The 9872-nt window shown below is 51.5% G+C and overlaps 1 protein-coding gene across 1 annotated transcript; it reads left to right on the plus strand.

Annotated features, from left to right (window-relative positions):
* Window positions 1-4829: 4829 nt before the first annotated feature.
* Krt35 (keratin 35) lies at window positions 4830-8436 on the plus strand. Its single transcript, XM_052196894.1, has 7 exons — window positions 4830-5300; window positions 5918-6000; window positions 6193-6349; window positions 6875-7036; window positions 7170-7295; window positions 7786-8006; window positions 8289-8436. Exons 1-7 carry the CDS (start codon window positions 4830-4832, stop codon window positions 8434-8436), a joined length of 1368 nt encoding a protein of 455 aa, XP_052052854.1.
* Window positions 8437-9872: the final 1436 nt, after the last annotated feature.

Consider the following 9872-nt stretch of genomic DNA (forward strand, 5'->3'; position numbering starts at 1 on the left):
ATTTCTGCTCATTGGCCTTTGTGGTGACAGGCAGCAACGAATCTCCATATTTGGTTTGCAGGATGCATAAAATGCTGTGCTTGAGATAGATTATGCTAAGTGGGGTGGAGCTCAGGGTGCTTGGACTCTCCTGGCTGAGCAGTGCTGATCTGTGTGTGGAGTTTAATTGGGCTAGGTTCTGGACATCCGATAATCACAGAAGGAGAGCCTACGAGAAGTCAGAAGTCTCACGCTGGCCTCTGCCTTCTCACCCATTTCCAGTTCAGAACACAAACAAACCCAGCAGGGACTTATCCAAGACTACAGAGCAGTGAGAGGCTGAGTCCTGGCAATACCCAGCTCTTCTGTCTTGGCTTCTTGATGCCAAGAGCACTGCCAATACCACCATTTTTTAGTGACTAAGCCAAACACAAGGACGCCAGAGGTTCAGAAGAAGCGCCTAGGAGAAGATGTCCGCAGGCAGAATGAAGAGTTTGGCTGGGGTCACTCTGCCACTCTATGGCATGTGCTTGGGCTTGCCCAGAGACTCCTTAGCCTTGACAGTTTTTCTGTGAGTTGAAGCCTCCGGGAGCTCTCTGATGGGACATTGTGTCCTCAGCACTCAAGATGTGTTGCTTACCAGAGTTTGTCTGAATAAAAAGGAAGAGTCTTTGGGCTACCCTCAAACAGCCCTGTGTGATTAGGAGCATTCAGTTTGTTTATGCAGCATTGCTTCAATTCTTACTAAATCCTTCAAAGCATTTGGGTTAGTGAAGGAACCCCTCCTATGCTCAGCCTCACCCACACACCCTTAACTGTGGCTATTGATGGAAAGGCTGCAACCCAACACTGCGCAGCAAGTCCTAGGACCCCCCCCCCCAGTTGTCTCGACTCCTCTCCCACTGCCCCTCTCCATGACATCAGGAGAGGGATAAGATGATAAACTTATGTTCAAGGTGGTCAGTTATTCTCTACTTTCTAGATAAATTATCTGGTCCTCATTTACAGATTCCCACACTTCAATGAATAAACTAATGCATGAGGAGCTTCCCAGGGCATCCTGTGCTATAGCACACTAGGGCTCAGTTGGGGAGGAGCAGGGGCGTGGAATCAGCAGCATCAACAGCAGACAACAGGCATGGCTCCTAAGGATCAGCCATCAGGTTGCAAACTTCCTTCTCTCATTCCCCAGTTGAGTCCTGTGATAGCAAGAGCCAGGGCAGGGTAGGGCTTTGAGTTGTGAACATGGGGAGAGCTTGTGGAGTGTAGGGGTGATCAGGGAAGAGTTCAGGGGAGATTTGGATTTGGTAGAAGCCTTCAAGGTTGGGCAAACAAAGGAGAGAAGGTGGAAGGCAGTTTCGAGTGCAGCTGAGTATGTCCGTGCCATGTTCTGGGGACGGCAGGGCACATCTGGACAGAGTCCGGAGAGGAGAAGGTAATTAGGACGCTTGCTAAACAATGTTAGTTCTTGCTGATATGGGGTTCTGGGCAGCTTTTTAATTTTGGTTTTTGAAAAAGAATCCTAAGGGAAAAATGGAACAGCACAGTTCATAAGCTCTCTTATAGCACCGAAATATTACTTACTTGTTTGTTTTTTTTAAATATCAAATTATCTAAAAGCATCTTATCAGGATTTTTCAGCCACACCTTTGAGTTGGCTCACGGGGCCTTGAGCAGATGGCTTCTGTTTTCTGCTAGGGGACCTGGCTTATTGGCTTGTTGGGGCAGGTACTGTTGATTCCTGTCTTGGGGCTTCTCCCTCTTTATCTCTAAGGCTAGGATTAGCAGAACGATGTGTTTGCCTCTTCTCCTAGTCAATCATTTTTCCTTGTCTTCTTTTGTCTCCTTTCTATGCTCAAATCTCCTAAGAACCCTTCATTTTCTTATGTAGCACAATCCACTCACCCCCCCACTTTCTCTCTCTCTCTCTCTCTCTCTCTCTCTCTCACACACACACACACACACACACACACACACAAACTCACGCTCACGCTCACTCACACTTACTCTGAGACATCTAGAAGCACAGCAGTGTTTTGGACATTGTTAGCCCCCAGGGCAGCCCAGTCCCTTGGTGAGATGGGGAGAGAGGGAGAAACACAAGACAGAGGGCAACGGTTCGTACAGAACAAAGAGTCCTCTCCTGGCCTCTGCCATTGCTTCTAAGTGTTGGGTGGGCACAGCAGGCCTGGAAAGGAGCGTGAGCTCCAGTGAGAAGAAGTGGCTGGGACTGAGCCCCTGGAGGCAGTGGGACAGGTCTGAGGGCCGGAGTCACTGAAAGCGCAGGGCTTTAGTCTCCTGGCAGAGCCTGTGTGGACCTTGCATAAAGTATTCTCTGCCCCAACTATTGGCTTCCTGTGGGAGTTGGCACCCTCTATTCATGCAGCGTGTAGGTGGTGTGTGTGTGTGTGTGTGTGTGTGTGTGTGTGTGTGTGTGTGTGTGAGAGAGAGAGAGAGAGAGAGAGAGAGAGAGAGAGAGAGAGAGAGAGAAAGGTTTCAGTTGAGGGGGACTGCACACTTTGGACAAGAGAATTTCAGCCACCTCTGCTATTCCTTGCCTGGGTGACTTTGGGCGGCTCTAAAGCAATGAAAGTCCTTGCCTGTCCAGTAGGGTTGTTGGTTTGCCAATCTCACGTCTGAGGAGGGTGTTGTGAAGACCAAGTGAGAGAATGTGTGGAAAGATTGAGCACAGGTTCTGAATGCTCAGTGGGTGATGGGGGTGGGGGTGGGGGGCTTGCTGCTATTGCCATTAATGAGGTGATTTGGAAGAGTATCCAAAGCTGCCAACAGCACTTGGTCCCTGTCTGGGCTGCTCAGGGGTAATGCCCCACCAGGAAAGCTATGTGACCTCCGGAGGTTGAGCAGATGATATGGAATTTCCAGGCCTTTTTGCAATGACTTCACCAGGCTGAATGGCTTCAGATCGGTCCTGATGAGCCTGGAGAGCATACCCAGAAGACTGTGTCTTAGGAGGGGGATGGGTGGGAAATACAAACATCCCAGGAGGTTTAACCAGGCTCTCAGCTCAGCTGCATCTTTGCACTGAGGCGTGCAGTTCCCAGCAGGAGAGGTTGAGGTAGCCATTGGCACCCTAGGGTTATGCTGGGTGGGGCTGATCACACCGGATCCCAGGGTGTGGAAATGGTGCAGTGAATCATGGGAGGTCTATATCGCAGGCTTCCAAACCTATGCACCTGGCCCACAGGACAGTGAACTGTGTGCTTAGGATCTGTCCCCACTTCCAGATGACAGCTGCCAGGCATTACGGAGTTCCAGTTTAACAAGACTGCAGTTGTGGAGGGACTGGCAGCTGTCACTAGGAGCCCTTGTTGTGAGAAATTGCTGTTTGGGCTTCTTCAAGGCTCACTTAATGCTTAAGGCAACTCAGGGTGCAGGCATTAACATTTGTTCTCATCACAGAGGGAGAAACAGAGGAAAACCCTGAGAGGTGAAGTCAGGTGGTTCATGGTGGCATGGAGGTTTGAGCCTGTGTTCAGATGTCACCATGAGGTCAGGCTGCTTTTCCTGGATTCCTTGTATATTCTATTTCACTTCTCTCCTCTCTGTTTTGCACAGATTCCATCCTATCTTGCAGCCTGGGACAGAATTCCAAGTTGTGCCAGCCACAAGCTGGAGGTGCTAAGCACGCTTTTATATCCAGGTTCTGCTGTCTTCACCTACAGGGTGGGGACCATGATGGAGGTCTGTAGACAGCACAGGTGAGGTGCTGAGCACCGTGCCAGGCTCCCTGCTGGTCTCAGCTCGTTGCTGCTTCCTAATAGGAAGGTAGTTCTTAGAAGGGCAACAGAACTCCAAACTGCAGAATGGTTCAGAAGGCAGGTGCCATACACAGGCTCTCTCCTGGTGTGATTCCATTCCCATCACACCTCTCCTCAGCCCTGGGTCCAGGTGTCGCTTGTCTACACACTGGACTAATCAGATGTCTCATCAAAAGTTTTAGGCATCAGGTCAACCAGTTTCCAGTGCAGAGATGAGCCTGTGAGACTCAGGTTCCTTGTACCTGCTGAAGAGATGTGTGAATCAGATACGCATCTTCCCCTCCACCAATTCAGGCAACTAGGAGGAAAGTCTTCTCTATTTCTGCTGGGGCTGGAAAAGACGTGCACTCCTAAACAAGGCTGTAGGTGTCACCAGGAATTGACTTCGAGCTGTTTTGGCTAGAGTTGAAGCTGTGTAACCAGAGCAGAGCTCCTGGCAAGGAAGTAGGGGTGTGCCTATCGAGGCTCTGTTGGGTTGAGGGTTGCTAATGTCCTATTTTGTCCAGGACAAAAGGTTCCTCATGTCACATTAAAACCACAGCAGTCCAGAGAAACCTGATACAATTTGTCAGCGTGGCCATATCTTCCGGGCCCATTCAAGAGCCTTTTATGTATGCCCAAGCCACAAGACCCCTGCCTTTTAGCCACTTTCAGGCCCACCTACCCCCCGCCCCCCTGCTGTCCATCAAAGGAGACAAAGCCAGAGAAGGCAAAAGAGTGATGAGACTCCCACACCTGCTTAACAAGGAGGCCGAAGTCTGGGTTCTGATGACAGGCCCCTTTGAAGAGCTAGTGCAGACTGGGACTTCCCAGGATGTAGGGCTATGAGACCCACTTGTCCAACGGGGCTTCTGTTTTATGAGGCTGGGATATGTTCACGGGAAGCTAAATAACAGACTAATGAGAGGTTTTGATAGAAAGTGGAATTAACTTTAACGAGGAGAAAACACTTTGTAAGGGCCAACCAACGCCCACTGGGGCAGAAGTATAAAGTCGGGTTAGGGAGCCACTTCTCTGTGTCAGGGTGTCTACTCTCAGAGATCTACTGCTTACATCTGGGCTACTGTGGCCATGGCTTCCAAATGCCTCAAGGCCAGCTTCTCCTCAGGATCTCTGAAGAGCCCGGGTAAAGCTGGAGGGGGATCCACTCGCATGTCCAGCATGTACTCCAGTAGCTCTTGCAAGCTGCCCAGTCCTTCCCGGGGAGCCCGGAGTTTCTCTGTGTGTTCTGCCGGCCTGGGCAGAGGCAATTACAGGGTATCTAGCTGCCTCCCAGCTCTCTGCCTCCCGATGGGAGGCTTTGCCACCAGCTACGGCATGGGTGGAGGTTGGTTTGGGGAAGGCATCCTCACTGGCAATGAGAAGGAGACCATGCAGTCCCTGAATGACCGCCTGGCCAGCTATCTGGAGAAGGTGCGTCAGCTGGAGCAGGAGAATGCTAGCCTGGAGAGCCGAATTCGGGAGTGGTGTGAGCAGCAGGTGCCCTATATGTGCCCTGATTACCAGTCTTACTTCCGAACCATGGAGGAGCTGCAGAAGAAGGTATGTGGTTCAGAGTGGCTTCAGACCTAGAAGCTGGAACATGTGTGATAGTAGCCCAGCTTCCATAGGGAACTTTTGGAGGGAGCAAAGCTTATTCACATCTATGGCCTCTTCTATTCTTTCCAATAATTTTAAGCCTAATCTATCAGAGGACAAAGTCAGGCAAGTTAAGTGATCGGGATGGCAATCTGTAGACGCAGAACTTCAACGTGGGCTGTATTAACTAACTGGCTGTGTGACCTTTGACACCACCATCCATTGTTCTGAAATTTAATTTCCTTGTTTTAAAGAGGCAAGTCGGTTGGGTTGAGGCAGGCTTGGGGGATGGGAAGGCAGGGAGAAGGCTTGTTCTCTCGCACTGCAGTATTTCCTGTAGCATGCCTTTGCAGTCTCTCTAGTCCTTGACTACACATCACAGGCACAGCACATTGCAAGGGCTCTTGAGGTTCTGCTGTCTGACACAAATTCTCATCTCTCATAAAGCCCTAAACTGTTGAGACTCCAGGATGGTAATCTATCCCCTTCCACAGGCAGCTCTTGTCAGATGCGGGGATTGGGGGGGCGTTCTACCAGCAGAACGTCATTTCTTACATGAAATTATGTCTTTATGTCCCCAGACTCTTTGCAGCAAGGCAGAGAACGCCAGGCTGGTGGTGCAGATTGACAATGCCAAGCTGGCTGCTGATGACTTCAGGACCAAGTGAGTTGTCCTGCTTGTCCCTGTGCTGCACCTGGTACAGCTGGGCGCTGATGATGGCTGGGCTCGGGGTTTCAGATGCATCCAGTGTGGAGGCACCAGGAAAGGCTTACAGCACCAGGCCAGTCTAGAGGTGGGGCTTGACTTTGAGATGAATGGGATCGCAGGTTTGGGTACCTTTCTCCATGTCTGCAGGTATGAGACCGAGGTTTCCCTGCGGCAGCTGGTGGAGGCCGACATCAATGGCCTGCGCAGGATCCTGGATGATCTGACTCTGTGCAAGGCCGACCTGGAAGCTCAGGTGGAATCTCTGAAGGAAGAATTACTCTGCCTCAAGAAGAACCATGAGGAGGTGAGCATGGGGGGAGGAGGAGGTGAGCATGGGGGGAGGAGGAGGTGAGCATGGGGGAGGAGGAGGTGAGCATGGGGGAGGAGGAGGTGAGCATGGGAGAGATGTGCATGGGAGGAGGAGAGCATGGGGGAGGAGGAGGTGAGCATAGGAGAGAGGTGCATGGGGAAGGAGATGTGCATGGGGGAGGAGGTGAGCATGGGGAGGAGTGAGCATGGGGGAGGAGGAGGTGAGCATGGGGGAGGAGGAGGTGAGCATGGGGAGGAGGTGAGCATGGGGAGGAGTGAGCATGGGGGAGGAGATGTGCATGGGGGAGGAGGTGAGCATGGGGAGGAGTGAGCATGGGGGAGGAGGAGGTGAGCATGGGGAGGAGGTGAGCATGGGAAGGAGGTGGATGTGGGGGAGGAGTGAGCATGGGAGAGATGGGTAAGGGGAAGGAGTTGAGTAGAAGGGTAGGCGAGAATGGGAAGAAAGAGGTGAGTACAGGTGAGGCAGCCACCTGGAAACAGACCTGCATCTGTACCACAGGAAGTGAACTCACTGCGCTGCCAGCTCGGCGATCGGCTCAATGTTGAGGTGGATGCTGCTCCACCCGTTGATCTGAACCGTGTTCTGGATGAGATGCGGTGCCAGTATGAAACCTTGGTGGAGAATAACCGGAGGGATGCGGAAGACTGGTATGATACCCAGGTCGGTGCAGCAGAGGCGAATGGGTCATCTGGAAGGTCTGCCTTGACTCATACTCATGATTCCAAGTGATCTCCATAATCATTGATACTGAGATCTCAAATTCCTGATTAGATCCCATGTGTGTGTGTTTCAGACTGAGGAACTGAACCAGCAGGTCGTGTCCAGCTCAGAGCAGCTTCAGTCCTGCCAGTCAGACGTCATTGAGTTGAGACGCACTGTCAACTCCCTGGAGATAGAGCTGCAGGCCCAGCAGAGCATGGTAAGCACTGGGTTGGGGTGGGGCATCTGCTGAACCAAGCTGGAGACACACAACCCTAGGTTCCAACTTGGGCCGTACAAATGGACTCCCAGAGTTCAAATTCTTAGTTCAGCGCTTCTCTGTGCAGAGAAGAAGGTATGAGGGCCAGACACACATTCCAACTGCCCTTGTGAAGGACAGGAGGCTCTGTTAGTACTTACCATGCCCTGGCAGTAAGTCCTCTGCGTAAGATCACCTTCTGTGTAATTAGCACTCAGAGGTAACATTAGGAAGGACATGCTGCCTAGATTATGAAGACATAGCTGCCTTCTATAGCTGGGGTCTATAGAAGCTGAGGTCGCTCATCTTCAGTGGGGCCTGGATATGGCTTCTCCGACTCTCTGAGCTTCCATTCTGGTGTTCTCGAGTCCCAGTGAGACCCAGGCAGACCTTCATGGATAGTTCTCTGGCCTCTAACCTCTCCCTCTTCCTATAACCGTTGCCTTCCCAGAGAGATGCTTTGGACTCCACCCTGGCAGAGACGGAAGCCCGCTACAGCTCCCAGCTGTCCCAGGTGCAGTGTCTGATCACCAACGTGGAGTCCCAGCTTGGTGACATCCGGGCTGACCTGGAGCGCCAGAACCAGGAGTACCAGGTGCTGCTGGATGTCCGGGCCCGGCTGGAGTGTGAGATCAACACGTACCGGGGCCTGCTGGAGAGTGAGGACTGCAAGTGAGTACGGCTGCACACTCTCACCTTTTCAAAGTTCTTCGGGGGAGGGGGACGACATATGGTGCCCAGAAAAAGCATGATGTCTTGATGTAGGAACTTTCAGGGTTTTAGCTCTGATCCGATTGGTTCCATTTTTTCTCTGGGTACCTATCTGTTTCCCTTTGGGTAAAACAAGGAGACAGGATTTAAAAGCTTCCTTCCTGCTGTGTAGTCTCAGATCTGTCAGCATTCTTGAAAACAGCAGCTGGAGTGTGATAGTAACTTGACTCTTCTATCTCCCAGGCTTCCCTGCAACCCGTGTGCCCCTGACTACTCACCCTCCAAGTCGTGCCTCCCCTGCCTTCCTGCTGTCTCCTGCAGCACAGGTGCAGCTCGGACAACCTGCAGCCCCCGCCCCGTCTGTGTGCCCTGCCCAGGGGGCCGGTTCTGAGAGCATCACATCCAGAGGGTCAAAGCCATTGCCTCCAGGGCTCTGACACGGCCTCGAGTCAATCCAACTGTTACAGCACAAATCTCTCTGTTCTTTGACCCTGTCAGCTAGGGCTGGTTGCCCTTTGGGCCTTGACTCCCCATCATTTCAATGGGCTCCAGGGTCTCTGTGCTGGGCCTGCTCCTTTCTTTCTGAGTCTGTTTCCGTAGGTTTGGAAATTCAGTACAGTGTATCTGAGGGTGGGGCAATAAAGCCGTTTGCTATGGTTCCCAGTGACTGGCTCTCATTAGTTCCGTGTTGGTTTGTGTCCATGTTGGGCTTAGATTGACTGTTAGGAGGACACATGGGGGATGTTTGCCCTGACGTGACCGTGAAAAGAAAAGGGTCCCTATGCTCCTCATTGAGGGTGGTTAGGGGATTTCTTATGCTTGTCCAAGTCTTGGACAGCCTTGGGTGTTGTTTTGAGGCTTCATCTGGCCCCAACCCCTACCCCCACCCCAAGACAGGATCTCTCAATACCCTGGAACTTGCCAAGTAGGTTGAACTGGCTGAGCAGTGAGCTTCAGGGATACCTGGTTCTGCTTCCTAAGCACAGACATTACAAGCATGTGCCACCATGCCTGGCTTTAAAAAACCAGTGGGTACTGGGGATTGAACTCAGGATGGTGCACACGTTGCTTGGCTTCGCTGATGAAGACTTTTCCCCAAGGTTCCAGTGTGGTGACAATTGTTACTTACTTGGTATTCATAGTAACCCTTGGGGTCCCAGCATAGGTCTGATAAAGCTGAGATAAGCCACTTTATTAGCCTGTGTATGCTCCCCACAGAGCAGTGGCGTGTACCCCACATTCAGAGTAGTTTTAGGGTTCATTCATATTAATTCCCCTCTTCCCTCACAGCTCTTTCACGAAAGTCTTTCAGTTCAGGAAATCTCATAATAGCCCACAATTCCACTACACACAGGCAACAGAGATTGAACCTGAGTTGGGATTTACACTCATAAGAAGGCTTGTGACCTGGGAGTCTCCTGTGTGCTCCTGGTACCTAATGAGGGGTTGAGGCTTGGATGCAGGAGCCCTGGCATCTCCCCTGAAGACCGTCATTTGTGTTCAGAGTGTCTTCCCTCATAAGACCAAGCAAAGCACCAAGTTCTCCCAATTCTAGTGAGAAACAGTCATGGGTGACAGTACACTTTCTAAGCTGGTCAAGAAGGCAGACTGTCTCCAGAGGGACATCTGCTCCTCAAAGATGACCAAGGTACCTGCTAAGAACCATGTGATACTGAAAGGTGGTCATGGTCCAAGGTCAAGAACAGAACAGGGAACTGGGCTGATCTGGGACAGACCTGCCCCTTCCAGGTATCAGAGCAACTCACTTTGATTTTGGCTGCGGAATCCCTCCATTTCAGTTCCCTAAAAGGGAAGCTGCCAGCAGCC

Source organism: Apodemus sylvaticus, chromosome 10 (assembly GCF_947179515.1).
Source record: "Apodemus sylvaticus chromosome 10, mApoSyl1.1, whole genome shotgun sequence".
NCBI classification, from domain to species: Eukaryota; Metazoa; Chordata; class Mammalia; order Rodentia; family Muridae; genus Apodemus; species Apodemus sylvaticus.

Bases quoted from the DNA above. Each gene is read 5' to 3' on its own strand.
- Krt35 (XM_052196894.1), top strand. From the start codon at position 4,830: ATGGCTTCCAAATGCCTCAAGGCCAGCTTCTCCTCAGGATCTCTGAAG. The intron at 7,037-7,169 runs GTCGGTGCAGCA...TGTGTGTTTCAG, and splicing joins AAGACTGGTATGATACCCAG to ACTGAGGAACTGAACCAGCA. The intron at 7,296-7,785 runs GTAAGCACTGGG...TTGCCTTCCCAG, and splicing joins TGCAGGCCCAGCAGAGCATG to AGAGATGCTTTGGACTCCAC.